The sequence below is a fragment of the Phacochoerus africanus genome, chromosome 11 (assembly GCF_016906955.1).
Source record: "Phacochoerus africanus isolate WHEZ1 chromosome 11, ROS_Pafr_v1, whole genome shotgun sequence".
NCBI lineage: Eukaryota > Metazoa > Chordata > Mammalia > Artiodactyla > Suidae > Phacochoerus > Phacochoerus africanus.
Window position 1 is genome coordinate 7792084 of NC_062554.1, and position 18571 is coordinate 7810654.

At 49.9% G+C, this 18571-nt stretch overlaps 1 protein-coding gene across 4 annotated transcripts in view; it reads right to left on the minus strand.

The window, feature by feature from the left end:
- The window catches only part of C2CD3 (C2 domain containing 3 centriole elongation regulator), a 122955-nt gene that overhangs the window by 11226 nt on the left and 93158 nt on the right, over window positions 1-18571 (minus strand). For 2 of the 4 annotated variants that reach the window (XM_047754141.1, XM_047754142.1), the window contains 4 exons: window positions 15114-15275; window positions 11385-11605; window positions 7940-8870; window positions 3478-3589 (listed from right to left, as the gene is read on the minus strand). In XM_047754141.1, the coding sequence (XP_047610097.1) occupies window positions 3478-3589; window positions 7940-8870; window positions 11385-11605; window positions 15114-15275 (1426 nt within the window). Of the gene's footprint in view, window positions 1-3477; window positions 3590-7939; window positions 8871-8982; window positions 9213-11384; window positions 11606-15113; window positions 15276-18571 lie in introns of those variants that run through there. The other 2 variants (XR_007130990.1, XR_007130989.1) reach the window with 2 other exon arrangements.

Sequence of the window (18571 nt, forward strand, 5' to 3'; positions counted from 1 at the left end):
GGAATTTTTACATGCTGCCTGGGAAGCCCTAAAACACACAAACTGACAACAAAACTGAGATGCAGAAAGTGGTCATTTTCTCAAGATCACTTAGTCACACAGCAGATCCAGTATTTCACTTCATAGGTATCTTGCTCAAAAGCTTGTGTTTGGTGCTGGATAGCTCTGAGACCCTAGCATAAGTGCTGATGTGCATATGGGACAGGCAAGAGGAGATAAATAAGAAAAATACAAGCCCCAGTGAAGCAGCTCAGGAACCATGCCCAGAGGCCCCCAAAAGGAGCAAACAATGAAACAGACCTCTGCAGTCTAACAGACATCAAGTTCAAAAAGGAGACAGTGGAAATACTGAAAGAATTAAGAGTATACGAAGGCATTGAGAGCAGATACGAACAGTAATGCAGATCACTTTAGAAAGGAACCAGAAAGTATATGGAGGAGCCAAGAAAAATTAGAAAATTAATCTGCAGAGATGCAATCTGAGTTAAAGAGCAGAATGAATAATGCAGAGGAATGAAACAGTGACTTGGAAGATAGAATAATGGAAATCAAATGACGCAACCGACAAGGGCTTAATTTCCAAAGTATACAAACAACTCATGTGACGACAGCAAAAAAATGGGCAGAAGACCTGAAGAGACATTTCTCCAAAGACATACAGATAACAAGCACATGAAAAAATGCTCAACATCACTAATTATTAGAAATGCAAATCGAAACTACAATGAGGCACTACTTCATACCGGTCAGAATGTCCATCATTACTAAGTCAACAAATAACAAATGCTGGAGAGGGTGTGGAGGAAAGGGAGCCCTCCCACACTGCTGGTGGGAATGTAAACTGGTACAACCACTTTGGAAAACAGGACGGAGGGACCTCAGAAAACTTAATACACAACCACAATATGGTCTAGCAATCCCACTCCTGGGCATATATCTGCACAAAACTTTCCATGAAAAAGATACATGCACCCTTATGTCCACTGCAGCACTATTCCCAATAGCCAAGACATGGAAACAACCTAAATGTCCATTGACAGATGACTGGATTAAGAAGATGTGGTACATATACACTATGGAATATCACTCACCCATAAAAAAAGTAAAATAATGCCATTTGCACAAATGTGGATGGAACTAGAGATTCTCATACAAAGTGAAATCAGTCAGAAGCAGCAAAACAAATACCATATGATATCACATATCTGGAATCTAATATATGGCACAAATGAACCTATCTACAGAAAAGAAACAAACCCATGGACCTGGAGAACATGTGGTTGCCAACGGCGACGGGGAGTTCGGGGGTTAGGAGATGCAATCTATAGCGTTCAGAGTGGATAGGCAATGAGATCCTTCGGTACAGCACAGGGAACTACATCTAATCACTTGTGATGGAACATGAGGGAGGATAATGTGAGAAAAAGACTGTATATATGTGCGTAACTGGGTCACTTTGCTGTACAGCAGAAATTGAGATAACATTGCAAATCAGCTATAATAAAAAAATTTTAAAAAGTAGTGAGATGGAAAGCACAGAGTTTGGAGCCATATTATTTTTACTTACTGATTAGGAGACCCTGGGCAGGTGACAACCTACCTAACCTTTATGTGTCTTGGTTTCTATATAGAATAGAAACTACAATCCCTTGTAGGCCTGTATGGGAAGTTCTGAGCCTCAGTTTTCTTATCTATTAAATGGGGATAACAATAGTACCCCTTGGAGTGTCCTGGTGGCTGTGATTAAGGATCCAGTGTTATCATTGCTGTGGCACAGGTTCAATCCCTGCCCCGGGAACTTCTGCATGCCATGGGCCTAGCCCCCCAAACCCCCAAATGACAGTACCCTTCCTATTGAGTTCTTGGGAGAATTAAATTGGTTTACACATGTGCAGTGCTTAGAATAATGCCTAGCATAGTAAGCATTAAGTAGGGATTGTCCCTAATAATAACTATTATTCCTAATACTAATTTTTTTGTTTGTTTTTTTAGGGCCACATCTGCAGCCTATGCAAATTCCCAGGCTAGGGGTCAAATAGGAACCTACACCACAGTCACAGCCACATGGGATCCAAGCCACGTTTGCAACCAGCTCACGCCAATGCCAAATCCTTAACCCACTGAGCAAGGCCGGGGATTGAACATGCGTCCTCATGGAGCCTAGTCAGGTTCATTGCTGATCCATGACGGGAACTCCCAGCTATTATAATTAACAAGCTGAAACACTTTGCTCACAGCATGTACTATCTCTAAAACAAATTTTTAAAAGTGCTTCAAGGCAGGGGCTTGGTGCTTCTTTCCCAGAACAGCACAGATTTCGAAACCAGCATGCTTGGGTTCCAATTCTGGCTCTGTCACTTAGTGCCTGTGTAGGCAAGTTACTTCATCTCTTTGTGCTTCAGTTTCCTTTTTTTTTTTTTGTCTTTTGTCTTTTTAGGGCTTTAACTGTGGCATACGCAAGTTCCCAGGCTAGGGGTCGAATCAGACCTGTAGCCACCAGTCTGCACCACAGCCACAGCCACACGGGACCTGAGCTGAGTCTGTGACCCACACCAGAGCTCGAGGCAAAGCCAGATCCTTGACCCACCGAGTGAGGCCAGGGATGGAGCTTGCATCCTCACAGATACTAGTAGGGTCTGTTACTACTGTACCACAACGGGAATTGTTTCATCTTAATTTAGGGACAGTTCATTAGGTTGCTGAACTAATGCGTTACTATAAAGCGCTTCAAACACTGCTCCTCAGAGAGCCAGTTCTTTCCCAAAGCATCCAGTCCTCATCGCAATCTGTAAATATGTGTGCGTATCCTTTTGGCTTACTGAACGCAATCATTAGGACGGGGTATTTGCTTTATTTACTACTCTATGCTCAGCCAGCACAATGCCTGTGCTATTTACAGCACAGGCACCTGAAATACGAGTTACAGGCTGGATGACGAGAGTAGTAGATATTATTTTCTTGCCACGTGCCGGAAAGGTCAGGTGCGGTGCCAAGGCAGAAAAGAGGAGAGCGGGGATTTGCACCAAGGTTCCAACCACCTAACTCAGCTGCGTGATGAATCGTTTCGAGCTGCTTTGTTAGCCCTCTCTCCCTTCATCCAGGCCTTGCTCACCTGCCAGGGGCGCCCCAGGATGTATCTCGTTAGACACTTCCTCCGTTCAAACCCACCTTTGCTTAGCTGGAGCTCCCACAGCACTCAGGATCTGCTCCTTGGCCGAGTCCTACTTTTATGCTTCTGTGTTGTCTCTTCTGTCACCTTAGCTGATGACGCCCTCGCTCTTAACACAGCTGCTCTTGCTCGCCTCTCCTGAGCTCCTTTCACTGCTGAGCCCACGGCTCAGGCTCAGCTCCAAGCTTGGAGTGAGCCCTGCTGCTGCCTCTCCAGGACATGGCTGGGGCAGCTCTGCGTGCGGTACATGCTTACAGAAGAGGCGACAGCTCTACGGGAGGCGGCAGGTTGGCTGGCTGTTCTCTTACCTGATCTGTGGCGGCTGGTGGTGGCAAAGCTGCAGACAGTGAGAGCACCCGCAGGGAGGCCTCCAGCTGCCGGGGCGGCAGGAAGAAGTTGGGCACCACGATGGGCTCCGGGCTGGAAAGGCAGTTAAGGGACGCACACACCTAGACATCTTTCCCAGACCAGCACCGCCTCTCACCTCAATCACCCCTTTGTCCCCTCACCCCTGCCCCCGCCACCCCAACTTATTCCTGCCCAGGAATCCTTTGCTCAAGTGGCTCCCTCTTCTTGGAAGGCCCCGCCGGCCCCTAACAAATCAGTCTCTATATACTTCACGGGTCAGTTCAAATCCTGCCTCCTTCAGAGAGCCTCCCCCCCAGTCTCAGCCCCCAGGGACCCCTCCTGCCTAGTCTAGGGCCGTCTGCAACACAGGCTAGTGCTTGATTACTTAGTTTGACATGAGTCTCAGTTTGCTTCCCTAAGCTTCTCAAAGGCACGTCCTGCTTTCAGTTACCTCCCTGTTCCCCGGAGCCCTGCCCGAGCCTGGTAGGCAGCAAGCTCTGGATGACACCTGCCGAGGGCCTGCTGGCCCCAACCGGACACGGTGGGAAGGTGGCTCCAGGGGCAGTGTCTCAGGCTGGAGGGAGGTGGCTGGCATTGAAGGAGGACCTGTCCTGTGGGTGTTCTGTGCTCACTTCCAGAAACAAGGGCTCTGCAAAAGTGGGCACAGCCGTCCACCGTCTGGACGCGAACCCTAAAAGGCAGGACCAGATCCTGCATTTCTCTGAATCCTCTGGAGGGACCCAGCACTGCTGAGAATAGGGTGCTTCACAAATATGTGTTCACTCAAAGCACTGATTCCATTTGGGAGGGAGCTGTTTGATGGCCAGTTGTTTCTGTTCAGTAAGTACGGTTCTGATGCAAACTGGTCCATCGTTCTTCTTCCCCGTTGGGCCGTGGCCTCCAGGAGGGTGAAGATGAGCTTCTTCATACTGTATGTCCCTGTCACTGGGACACAGCAGCTGTTCAACAAATGTCTACTGAATGAATGAAGGACACCATTTCCTGCTTTGGCTCAAGTCCCTGATTCTTCGGCAGAGGTGGGGGTGGAGCTGAGATCCTGAAGGGCAAGAGCCTGGCTGAGGGAGGGCCTGTTTGCTGCTGCCACTCTGACTGCTGGGGACTCGGCCCCACAGCTGCTGACACCCTGGGGAAGAAGAGCGTTGCTGTGAGGCGTCCGGAATGCATCTTTTCTAAGAGTAAAGGACCCTTCTTCGGGCCCTCCTTCGGCAGGTAACCTCTGCCACCTATTAGATGGTAGCTTCAGGAAAGTACACTTTTGGTGTCTGTTCTTCACCTATACGACAACTGTAATCATTCCACCTTTTGAAGATGAAATGGTTTTACGTGCAAAGGTGCTTAGAATGGCGCCTGATACACAGCAGTTCTCACACGCCTGTTCTTGTTCCTCCAGTTGCAGAGAAAAAGTTACACGGGTTCCCTCACGCCATGAAGCCTGCCTTCCACCCCGCCTCTGCTCTGTCCTAGGCTGAAGCGTGCAAATCCAGGTCAGGCACATCCCGCTGGACCTGTCTTAGGCTTCGGGGTGCGGATCACCACTCCCGCCTCTCCTCCGGCTCCCCTGCCAGTGTGTCTGCACCCCCCGCCCTCACGTACTGCTGACCCTCAGGGCTCTGGCTTGTGTGGGCGCCCTGGGCCCTGCTCTCCCCGTTGCCCTCTTTCCAGAGATGCCCACCTTCACAGCTGGTCTGCCTCTCCTGGACACCTCACAGGCACGTGTGCAACAAAGAAAATCTCCCCCTTTCCTCCAAACTCCTAATGCGCTGTTCCCTACCTGGTAGATGACCTAACTTGTGTCAGAAATCTCTAAGCCATGGAGTTCCCCGGACTAGGATCCACAACGATGCAGGTTTGATCCCTGGCCTCACTCAGTGGGTTAAGGACCTGGCATTGCCGTGAGCTGTGGTGTAGGTCGCAGACACGGCTTGGATCTGGTGTGGCTGTGGCTGTGGCACAGGCTGGCAGGTGCAGCTCTGATTCGACCCCTAGCCTGGGAACCTCCACATGCCACAAGTGCAGCCCTAAAAAGCAAAAAAAGAAAAGGAAGAAATGAAATCTCTAAGTCATACTTTCTATTCTCCTTTCTTGTCCTCTGCCCCATCTGTTCCTTTCAAATCCCTCCTCCTCTTCCTAATAAAGCAGTCTATGCTTTAGATCAGATTTTCTTCATCTTTTATCTTTTTTTTTTTTTGGTCTTTTGTCTTCTTAGGGCCACACTGCAGCATATGGAAGTTCCCAGGCTAGGGGTCCAATCAGAGCTGCAGCCGCCAGCCTACACCACAGCCACAGCAACGCCAGATCCAAGTGGCATCTGTGACCTACACCACAGCTCATGGCAACGCCGGATCCTTAACCCAATGAGAAAGGCCAGGGATCAAACCCATGTCCTCATGGATTGCTAGTCGGGTTCCTTAACCACTGAGCCCCGACGGGAACTCCTTCATCTTTTATTATTATTATTATTATCCCAAGTTTCCTACCTGGTCACCCGGCTTCGGTCTCCCTGACCTAATCTACCCTCTACAAGGCACTGGGAAAATTTTGTAATACGTAAACCTGACCAATCGTACACCTGCTTCCCGGTTAACGTTTACTGAGCATTGTATACCAGGCACTATGTTGGGAGGTTATACTGTTAACCTATTTTAATTTTCACAATAATCCCACAAGAAAAATACTACTACTACTTCTGCTTTACAGATAAGGAAACAAGTTTAATTTGTTAACAGGACAGAATCCAAGGCCTTAAGATCCAGCCCTGCCTCACCTCTCACGGCCCTACTCATCCCAGGCTCTAACCACAGCCAGGCTCCTTCGCCTCTGCGTACAGAGTTCGCTGTGACTAGAACTTGTCTCCGCCCACGGGATGCCTGTGCATCCGTGAGGCCCACTCTCCTGTCTCTCTGGGGCCTCCAAACAGTCACGGCAGCTTCCTTCTCTTGCCCCCGAGCGTTTCCTCCACATCTCATCACAGCCCCAGAACCAACGGTCACTGGCTGTCGCCCACCTCGTGACTTGGAAGCGCCTCTGTCCCCGTCATGCAGCACAAGGCCTGGCAACACCTCTGAAAGGACGGGGAGCTGGGAAGGCCTGAGCAAAAGCCGTACCTTCAGGACCTGGGCACACGCGACGGCCCCTCCTCTGACCATTCTGAGCACAACTAGTTTGACTGTAAAGGTGGGAAGGTCAGAAGCCAGGATGGAGGAGGCCAGGCAAGAACACCCAGGCAGCCTGCTTTCAGCGCTCAGCCCCCAGCTGCTTCACGCCTGAGGCCTCTCCGGGGGCCGGGCCAGCCCCTCCCAGGTTTCCCTCGGCCTTGGCCTTGCGTCTGTGTGTGGTGAGCACGTGTTCCTGCTCATTGATTTCGCAACGACCCTGTGACACTGTGATAGTTCAGCTCCGTGGATATTTCCTGATCCCTCTGTGCGCACGGTCTGGGGACACAGAGGAAGACAAGGTCCCTGACTTAGTGGGGAGAGCACAGGCTGGTGGCCAAGGGATCATCACCTCCATCCCACAGGCTCGGAGGCGTAAACTGTATGCCCGAAGTTACTCAGGGTAATAGAGCTGGGTCTGGAACGGTCAAAGCCGGACCCCGACTTTCGGTGGAGAAGGGTCTCCATTGGGCACAGCAGCCCACTTCACCTGCCCGCAGCGCAGCAACCTCCGCCTGCCGCTGGGCTTCCAGGTGAGCTGATCTCATCAGCTGGTTGGGCTGCAGGTGTGAGGGCTACTGAGCGTCCCAAGTCACTTCCTTTGCCCACAACACGCCCATCTGCATTTCAGAGGAGGAAGCCGGGATGTCAGATGTCCCTCTCCTGTCAACACTGCCACCCTGGGGGGCTGGGGCAAGTTCACTTCAACAGCGCCCACCTCCCCTTCCCTGGGCCCCATCCCTTCGCTTTTTAAAAAGATTAAGTGTTAGGCAAGTCACTGAAACTCCGAGCTTCCGTTTTGTAACATGCGAACCAGAAATGACACCGACCTTGAAGACTCACGATGACCAAATGGCACATGGGAAGAGCTCACGGCGCGCCCCTGACTCTCCGCCCTCCCCGAAAGCGGAGGTTAACTGTCTCATCCCTTAGATGCAGAGCCCTGCCTCCGGGTGTAAGAGACCTGCTGGGTCAGGCAGATCAAGCAGGCCAGGTCCGGCTGATCAACGTGCCACCACCACCAACGCCCAGTTCACAGCGTTACGCTGCAGAGGCCTGGTGATAACCGCAGAGCCGACGTAGCACCTGCTCAGCACAGGCACGTCCTCAGCAGGAAGGGGCTCCCCACGGCCCTGAGCGCCCTCCATGGGGGCCACTGCTCACGCGCAGGCGCCTGGCTGAGGCACCAGCCTCCCGAGGGCCTAGAGACGGCTTGAGGGGGCCACTTGGGGGAATCACCAAAGGATACAGGAGGAGGCTGTGCCTTGTGGACGCCTCTGACCCAGAGGTCGCCTGCCTTTGCCTGATGTCGGGGCAGCTGCTGGCTGGCTCCTCATGGGTTTCCCTTCTGCTCTGGGAGGCTGGGCACAGAGGGGATTGCTCAGAGCTCTCACCAGAGTCACTTAGCTCATCAGAGGCAACTTCCTCCTCAGCCTGGGCCTCTGGTGTGGGCTCCTGGGCCTGGTTTGCCTTCGGTGAGTTCCAGCCAAGACAGCTCTCGCTCTGCTGGGCTCCTGAGAGGGTCACACGGGAGCTGAGCAGAGGGGCTGCTGAGACAGGCCCGCCGACCCCGGCCTCAGAGGCCTCACCCTCACAAGGAACAAGACTTCGGCCAGGAGAACCCCGCCCAGGCAAGGGGGGCTCGACAGCCCTTTCTGGGCCGGACAGAAAGTGGCTTCTGACGTCGAGCTCCTCTCTGCGGAAAGGCTCTGAAGGACAAGAGGGGCCGTTCCTCTGCACCTCGTCAGGCTCAGGGCTGAGGATCCCACTTGCGTCTGACGTGAAACTGGACCAAGGGCTGGTTCTGTCTGTCACGGTGGTCATCTCGTTGAGGGTCCGGGGCTCAACGAGGTCTTCCTCGTAGTCCTCGTCGCTGCAGGCCGGGCCTGCCCCAGGGTCCCCGGGGTCCTCGCTGCTCTGCGTTCTCGTCATGGGCCCTGTGTGCCCCGGGCACCCAGGAGGCAGGCCTCTGCCACCTGAAGTCGCTTCGACGGGAGGGGGAGGCGGGGCGTCTGGGCCCTCATCTGGGGCTCCTGCCACAGGCAGGTCTGGAGCTGTGCCTTGGTCTTGCACGGCCACTGCGTCCTGAGTGTCTGGGAGGGTGTTGACTCCTCTGCTTCTACTCCTGGCTCGGCGAGGACTCAGAGATCCTTGAGAGCTCCTGGCGATGTTCTGCAGATCTGAACAGCAACAGACACCACTCTTACTACCAGGTAGGGCCACAGACCACGCAACATTCCCACATTAGCTTCTAGTTGCAGATGTTGTCTTACAGTCAGACTTTGAACAAACCTTAAAGATGGCAGTTAATTCACCCCCAAGAGTCAGTGAAACTATATTCAAGGCAGGACAATTTCTAGCACTTTATTCTAATATCAGAGGACCAAAATCTAATCTACTTCTTATAGCTGTGGTAACATCTGTGGAAAGGCTTTCCGAGACCACGTGGTCATGCTCAGGAATTCTTGGGAGCTGGGAGTCCTGGTGGGCATGCTCATCCTTCCATAAACTTCAGTAATTACCTACATTAAAAACCAAAATGAGAAAGCCACTTATTTACCTATTTGATGACAGTCATTATAACTATGTTACTTGGAAAATAAAAGCAAGGAAATACCAATCAATATCAAATGATAAGGCAGGGCAGATTTACAGAGAAAACGGAGGCAGCATGGTATGCTGGAAAGAGCAAGACTCTGGGGACAGCCCTTCTTGGGTTCAAGTCTACGGTCACTTGTCAACTTTGTGGACATGAGGAAACTATCCTGAGTTTGTTTATCTTTAAACTGTGATTAACCCGAACGTTTTCACAGAGTTATGGTAAAAAATACTCGAGATAAATGGGCACATACTGTGTGGCACACATGTAAAAGCAATCATTAGCTCCTTTCAAAATTTACCCTCTCCTTGTGACAATCAGTTTCCTCCTGCCCTTCCCTTGCTCGGAGCGCCCGTGTCCCTCCAGGATAAAGATACACTCCCAGGCTTGCCTTCAAGGCCCTTCAGGCCGCAAGCCTTTGACTGTCCCTGCCTCCTCTTTCCAGGTGGCCTTTAAAGGGCCTCCCCTTGTCTGCTCTCACCTCCACCCCAAACAAGCCTGTCTTGGTCTGACGCTTTCTTTCCGGGGAGCGGCTTCGTTGGTTGACTATGGGATATACACTTGATGAAAGCACAGACAATGCCTGTCTCGTCCAGCGCTGTATCCTGCTGGAACTAGTAAGACTGATGCCTGACATAGCGGGTGCTCAATCAAGAGCTGACTGATTACTTCCAAGCCAGTGCAAGCCAAATACAGAGGACGCTTTGGGGGGCCTGGCTCCCAACAGGTTAGGTAGCTGGGAGAAGAGGGTAGGAGGGTTTGTGTCTAACATCAACCATATCTTTCTTTAAAGAGAAAAAGAACGAACTTATTCATCCCTGTGTAGAAGCTACACATTTTGCTTGAGCAAAAATGATACCAAGTGAGGGCTAAAGATGCTGGTCTAGCTGATTTCTCGTTATTCCCAAGGTGTGCCTGATACGGACTTCCAGACTTTAACCCCAGATTCTGATTCAGTGGAATGGAGCAGGACTCAGGAACCTGTATTTCAGCATAAGCACTCCAGGTGACTCTTATGCTCAGGCGAGTTTGGGAAATACTCGTTCTAGAGTGGTCTCTGGCTACACAGTGGAATTACCTGGAAAGTTACAAAAAATACGGATGCACCTGAACTATAGTGTAGTCTGGATTCAGACTTTAAAAAGCTCCATCAATAATTCTAATACAGTCTGTAAACCAGCATTTTAAGGGGTTTTTCAAAGGGGAGATTATGGGCTACCAATATCTAGAATCATCTGGGGTGCTTGCTAAAAATGCAGACCTCTGGCTTCTGAGAATTAAAAAAAAAATTTTTTTGTCTTTTGTCTTTTTAGGGCTGCACCTGCAGCATATGGAGGTTCCCAGGCTAGGGGTCAAATCAGAGCTGTAGTCGCTGGCCTACACCAGTCAGCAACGCGGGATCCAAGCTGTGTCTGTGACCTACGCCACAGCTCACGGCAACACCGGATCCTTAATCCACTGAGCGAGGCCAGGGATTGAACCCATGTCCTCATGGATCCTAGTCAGGTTTGTTAACCACCGAGCCACAAAGGGAACTCCTCCTGAGAATTAAAATTTTAAATACGCTCGTGGTTGAGTTTTTATGAAAACAGAGTGGCACAAATTCAAGAACTGCTACTGAAGAACTCAACTAATCCATCCTCCTCTTTTCCTTTGGGGGAAACTCAAGAAGGGAAAAGGTATGCGCAGGGTCAAATAGTTAAGCCTCTGCCAGAAACCCACTCGGGACCCGCCCTGGGTCCCCTGCCTCGCAGTCCAAGGCCCTTCCTGTGCACCTGTTCTGTGCCATGCACTACGTCTCCTCTTTCAAAAGGAAAGCAGTAAATAAGTAAGACGGTGTGAGTGGCTTGTGTCTATTTGTCACAGGGGCTTGTCTCTGGGCACACATTCAAATACTTTTTTTGAGTGACGGGGCTCCTGGGGCATGTGGAAGTTCCCAGGCCGGGGATCAAACCTGCACAGCAGCAGAGACCCGAGCCACTGCAGTGAAAATGCTGGATCCTCGACCCGGTGCACCACAAGGGAACTCCTCAAATGCTTTTGCAATAAGCAGCCAGTAACCATAACTCTTCAACAAGAGGGGCCTGAGCCATACCCGTGATTAAGGAGCTGACTTGCAGCACCAGGTTATTGGATTTCTCCACCAGGGACTGGCTGTCGGAGGCTAGGCTGCTGGCACCTGGCTGCAGATGCTCCCTCTGGCTCTCTTGGCACTGCAGGATGGCCGCAGGGATTGGAGGGCTGAGGGGAAGTAGAGGCTTGGTGAGCTTCTGGCTGAAGTACTTCTGGATCTGATCCAGCTCACTCAGATTCCGTCTGCAAAAAAAAGGGAAGAAGAGGACAAAAGGGTCATTCCCTGGGATTAGAAGCATCTCCTGTGTTTCCTTGACCTTCTGACGTTTGAGCTGGGACCTCAGCATCTCTCGCTTGGTCTGTTAACACAGGGCCCCTTTCGCTCCAATCCTCCAATTCGTCCTTGGCCTCTTCAACTACAACCCCACCGCTGGGGACAACGTCCTCCCCATTCTGCCTGGTCCGTGGCGCTCCTCCTCTGATGCCCAGCGGGTGTTTCACCTCCTTGCAGGGCACCACTCTAGACCGTCATCCGTTCAGTCCTCCCTTCCCTTACTCCGGGCTGGCACTGGCCTCCGCTGCCTCAGAACCATTCAAGCTTTCACGCAGGTGACATCTCCGGCGAGCATGCCCCGCCCCTCCAAGCTGGGTAAGGGCCCTGCCCCGAGCTCCGCAGTTCTTTCTGTGCCCTCCGACCATATCATCTTTTTCGTTCACATCTGGTTCCCCTGATCCAATGTGCACGCTGGGCTGATTCCTTTAGCTGTGCTGCACCCAGCACAGCGCTCGGCACAAAACAGACGAATGCTGAATGGATAAATCAACATGAATAAAGGACTGAAAAAAATCTTCGGTTCAAAAACTTGTAACGGGCCACATTCATTCTTACTACTCCCGTGAGAAGTCACACTGACCATTTCACCTGCGGGGGATTTTATGTTTATGCTTTCAAATACAGTATCGTGTTTAATTCTCACCCAGCCAGATGAGATCAGTAATTACTATTTTACAAATACAGAATGTGTGGATCAGAGCCTTTCAGTGATTTTCCTGGGTAAGCAGTCGTGTGCAGCTTCTCAGAATCTGGAACTCCAGGTCTGATGCTCTTTCCCTTCCAGGAGATGGGCTCTATCCCAACGGGCTTCATTTCCACCTCGCACCTCTGCACGCCAGAGCCTGAGTTCAAGAGGCTCCCTGTCCCATCCCTAGCCTATCCCATTTTTAAGATGTAAGATCATATTTCTCCTTTTCAAAGTCCATCACCCCAGGAGTTCCTGTTGTGGCGCAGTGGAAACAAATCTGACTAGGAACCATGAGGTTGCATGTTCGATCTCTGGCCTCACTCAGTGGGCTAAGGATCCAGTGTTGCCGTGAGCTGTGGTGTAGGTCACAGATGCAGCTCGGATCCTGCGTTGTGGTGTTTGTGGCTGTGGTGTAGGCCAGAGCTGCAGCTCCGATTAGATCCCTAGCCTGGGAACTTCCACATGCCGCAGGTGTGGCCCTAAAAAGCAAAAAAACAAAACGAAACACCCCCCCTCCCTCGCAAAAGTCCACTACCCCAAATCATTGGGCCACTTCTCCTTTAAACTCCGTCACTCTTGGCATCTAACCTTCTGTCTTAGATTTTGCCTCAGTTTTCCCATTATGCGTTGGTTTCGTTTCCCTAACTAGGCCACGGGCACCTGGTAATAGAAGATGACACCTCGACGTCTCTGTTTCCCTGGTTCAACGCGCCTGACACAACGGGCACAACACAGACGCTAAACACCTGTGAGGTAAACAGTCTATGTTTTGTCAGGAACAGTGTGCGTGTCTTAGAGTCAAATTTAAATTAAACGAGAGCACGAAGACGACCCCCATCCTACCACTGGAAGCCACAACCCTATCACACCACAGTGGACTTCACGGCGTCCGGATCCGGGTGTAGGCCACGTGGGTCAAGACCTGTAGCGGGAACCTGCAAACAACTGTAAACTCGGCGAAGCTTTTAGGCCTCGCCAGAGGTTCGGGGTGTAGCAGCTACTACCCTGAGCTACCGTTTCCTCATCCGTGGAAAGAGCTTCGGTAACATCTGCCCCGCAGGCCTTCAGAGGGGAGCTGTGACGCACATCGAAGGCTGCTCGAGGGCTCTGGGAACCCAAGGCGGTGAAGCAACATTGACATTATCTTGTTTGGTCGGTTTTGAAGAGACTTCATCTACGGCCGTGGTTCTCAAAGCCTAGCTGTAGGCCTAGCGGCATCAGTGTCACCCGAGAAATTAAAAATGCACATTCTCAGGCCCTTTCCTAGACCCGCTGAGTCAGGAACTGTATGGGTGGGTCCCAGCCATCACTGTTTCATCAAGCCCTTCACGAGGTTCTGACGGACACTAAATTTGGAGAACCACTGCTCTAGGGTGGTTTTTATTTAGCCTGGTGGTTTGGGCCCCAAGGGGGCCTCCGGCAGGCTCGAAGACATGTTTGGTTGTCACAACTGGGGGAGGGGCAGGGATGCCGCTAAACATCCTCCACCGCACAGGACAGGCCCCCACAGCAAAGCAGCTGGCCCAAGTGACGAGAGTGCCGAGGTTGAGAGAAGCTGCTTTAGGGCAAAGGAGAGTTTCTTTTTCTCCTTCCGAGGTGGGTTCTAAAGTATTCAATAAGATGTGGCCAAACTGTCAATGCTTTTACTTAGCCTCCAGTTTCCAGCATCTTACTAAAATAAGAATCTGAACACATGACTTTTTTATAATATAAGTGTGAGCAGTTTCCCAGTCTATACAGCACGATCGCTCAATCCTTTCCAAGCCATGTCCCACCCCAGAAGATTTTGCTCATCTTTCATTCTAAGCCTGCTTTATGCACCCAGACGATAGGTCAGTTTGCCCCTAATATAAAATCCTTTAACCATTCTTTTCCTCAAACTTTACACTCTCTCTTCCTCCCGACCCCATCACTTTCCACGTGAGAACCACTCTACCAAAAGTCCGAATTCTTAGCTTGACATTCAAGGCCCTTCAAAATCTGACCCGCACAGAACTAGCCCTGCTCCTGACATCTTATGCTCAACTTTCCCAGACTGGACTTATTTCATGCCCCTGGGCCTTGGCACATTTTTTCCTGTGTTCCTTCAAAGACCAGTTCAAATGTGACTGCTGTCTCTCCATGACCAACCTAGAATGTTTCTCACTCTACCCTTCGCCAGGAAACCTGGAACGCTTAACGCCCGTCGCCACGATTACCATGGCAACACGGCTGTCTCCCCTGCTGGGACTGGAAATCAGGTCTAGCAGACTCTAGAGCCATCCTTTCCTCCGCACCAGACTTCTCACTAGCTAATCCAGGGGCTGATCCAGACGACCCGTAAGGGCCCTTTCAATCCTCACAGTGCTTTTCGGGCTCACATGCTGACTAGACTAAGAAAGAGAGAGGGAAGCAGTAACAGGACAGATGCTGGTCTGGACAAATCCAGTGGCTGAGAGGATAAGGCAGCGGGCAAGAGGAGCCTTTCCCAACTGTGGAGTAGATGTGGGGCTGCTGGGATTAAATTTGGTGACTGGAATTTCTATGTGCACAGGTGGGCCAGGAATAGAGCCCCTCAAGGAATGGAAGGCCCCGAGCTGAGACAGGTTCACTGTGAGGCTCCAGGTCCCCTTTGACGCTGCCAGGAATGCCCCTGTAAGCCTCCCAAGCAGTGGCAGCTGGCAGCTGCCTTGGCCCATGACCCTGTGCTCCAGCGCGGCTCCCTGCCTGTTCTCAGCAGAGCGCCTCACCTGAGAGAAGTCAGAATGGACGCATGGGAGGACAAGGGCGATGCGGGCAGTCTGTCGTCACTTGGCAAGACGGCCTCACTCTGCTGCAGGGACTCATGAAATCGGCGGATGTTCTGCACATGCTCTTCATGGCGTGATGCCTGGCTTCTGGTGGGACCGCTTCTGTCAGGAATAAATGGGGGCACAATAAATTCCCAAGCAATGGGAAAATGAGCGATAAATGTGTGACAACGAGCAATTCGCCCTCCTGACATGGTACTGCAAGTCCGTCCCCACTACCACGGTTCTGGCCCCATCGACTCAGCTGCTTGGACTGCAGTTCTCTCCGGGATACTTCTGCCTTCAGTCTCACTCATTCCCCTTTAACGAATTCTCAACATTATAGCCTCAGTGGGTTTTTAAAAATACAGATCTGAAATAACAGTAATAACAACATTTGTGGAGTCTTCATTCTGTGCCAAGCACTGTTCTAAGCATTTAACACGTACCAGCCTATTCAGTTACCGTCATTCCTTTCTAGCTTTGGCTTTTCTTTTTTCATCTGTAGAATACGCCTCAGGTGCCCTAGCAGGATACTCAAGAACTTGATCCTAGCAGTAACCACCTTCTCCTTTTTTTTTCTTTTTTCTTTTAATTATTCAATGAATTTTATTACGTTTATAGTTATACAATGATCATCACAACCCAATTTTATAGCATTTCCATCCCAAACCCCCAGTGCATTCTCCCAGCTCCCTTCTTTTTTTTTATTATTTTTATTTTTTGTCTTTTTTAGGGCCATACCCTTGGCATATGGAGGTTCCCAGGCTAGGGGCTGAATCGGAGCTGTAGCTGCCAGCTTACACCACAGCGACAGCCACGCCGGTTCCTTAACCCTCTGGGTGAGGCCAGAGATTGGACCTGCGTCCTCATGGATGCTAATCAGATTCATTCCCGCTGGGAGCCAAGAGGGGAACTCTCATTTCCTTTTTAGATAATAGCTGCACTGAGATACAATTCACATGCCCTACAATTCACCCATTCAAAGTGTACAATTCAATTGATTTTAATATATTCAGAGCTGTGCAACCATCGCCACAATCAATTTTTAAAACATTTTCATCATTCTAAAAAGAAATCCTACACCTAACAGCAATCAGTCCCTATTTTCTCCTCTCCCCCAACCTTCCACAGGAGCCTCTCAGCCCCAAGCAAATGCTAACCCACTTCGCGTCTCTACAGAGGTGCCTCATCTGGATGTTTTATATAAATGGAACCATACAACATGTGACTTTTTGTGATGAGCTTCTTTCAGTTGGCGTGTTTTCAAGTTTTGTCCATTCCTTTTCATGGCTGAATGATTTTCCTACTGGATACATGTACTACATTTTATGTATCTACTCATCAGCTGATGGACATAAGGGTTGCTTCTCTTTTTTTGGTTATTAGGAAGAAAGCTGCTACAAACATTCACGTACAAGTTTCTGTGTGGGCATGTGTTTTCACCTCCCTCTGGTATATACCTAGGAGTGAAATTACTGCATCACATGGTCACTCCGTGTTCAACCTTTTAAGGAACTGCCAGACTGTCTTCCAAAACAGCTGCACCATTCTACAATCCCAGCGGCCACACGTGAGCATTCCCATTTCTCCGCATCTCCCCCAGCACCTGAGGTACCTGTCCTTTTGAGTACAGCCAGTTCGACTGCGTGTGAGGTGGAACCTTGTCAGAGTCACTGGTTACATTTCCCTGATGGCTCATGTCATCTAACCTCTGTCATGGGCTTACTGCCACCTGTGTATCTTCTCTAGAGATACATCTATTCAGATCATTGGCTTGTTTTTAAATTGAGTTAGCTGCTTTATCCTGGTAAGTTGTAAGAATTCTTTATATATTCCATAAACGAGTCTCTTATCAGATCTATGATTTGCAAAAATGTCCTCACATTCTGTAGGCTGTCTTTTTACTCTCCAGCTATTGATTATAGCATGAAAGTTTTACATTTTGATGAATCCAAGTATTTTTTCTTCTGTTGCTTGTACTTCTGGCGTTACATCATTGCCTAATCTAGTTAGGGAGATTTACGCGGAGGTTTTCTTCTAAGAGTGTTCTAGTTTTAGCTCTTAATATTTAAATATATGACCCATTTGGAGTTAGTTTTTGTATATAATCTGAGGAAAGGGGTCCAACTTCACTCTTCTGCATGTGGATATCCAGTTGTTCCTGTACCATTTGCTGAAAAGACAATTAAACCAATTAAAGTCACTAAGCTGCCTTGGCATCTTTGATATTTTGGAGTCCTTGGCATGTGGGTTTATTTTCGGATTGTCAATTTTATTCCATTGACCTTTATTTTTATCACAATAGCACACTGTGTTGTTTACTGTAGGTTTGTACTAAGTTGTGAAATTGGGAACATTTTTCTTCCTTTTCAATATTGTTTGGCCTCTTCTGTGGGCCTTAAATTTCCATATGAATTTAGGACTAGCTCGCCCATTTCCCTAAGGAATCCAGCAGGGATTAGTATATAAAGAGTATACTGGGAGTTCCCGTCGTGGCGCAGTGGTTAACGAATCCGACTAGGAACCATGAGGTTGCGGGTTCGGTCCCTGCCCTTGCTCAGTGGGTTAAGGGTCCGGCGTTGCCGTGAGCTGTGGTGTAGGTCGCAGACGTGGCTCGGATCCCTCGTTGCTGTGGGTCTGGTGTAGTCCAGTGGCTACAGCTCCGATTTGACCCCTATCCTGGGAACCTCCATGTGCCGCGGGAGCGGCCCAAGAAATAGCAAAAAAAAAAAAAGAGTATACTGAATCTACAGATGAATTTGGGGAATACTGCCATCTTAACAATATGAAGTTTTTGGAGATCCTGTCATGGCTCAGTGGTTAACGAATCTGACTAGCATCCATGAGGACACAGGTTCAATCCCTGGCCCTGCTGCTGGGTTAAGGACTGACTGTGAACTGTGGTGCAGGTGGCAGACATGGCTCGGATCCTGTGTTGCTGTGGCTGTGATGTAGGTCGGCAGCTACAGCTCCGATTTGACCCCTAGCCTGGGAACCTCCATATGCCAAAGGTGGGGTCCTAAAAAAGCAAAAAACAAAAACAAAAAAATAACATTAAGTTCTCCAATCCATGGAAACATAGGATACCTTTCCATTTATTTAGAATATCTTTAATTTCTTTTAACAACAGTTCACAATTTTCAGAGTAAGTTCTACACTTTTTTGGTTAAATTTATTTATTTATTTATTCTTTCTTTTTAGGGCCACACCCACAGCATATGGAAGTTCCCAGGCCAGGGGTCGAATTGGAGCTGTAGCCGCTAGCCTACACCACAGCCACAGCAACACCAGATCTGAGGCGCGTCTGCGACCTACGCCACAGCTGACAGCAACCCTGGATCCTTAACCCACTGAGCAGGGCCAGGGGTTGAACCTGCATCCTCATGGATGCCAGTCAGGGAAGCAGGGATGCCAAA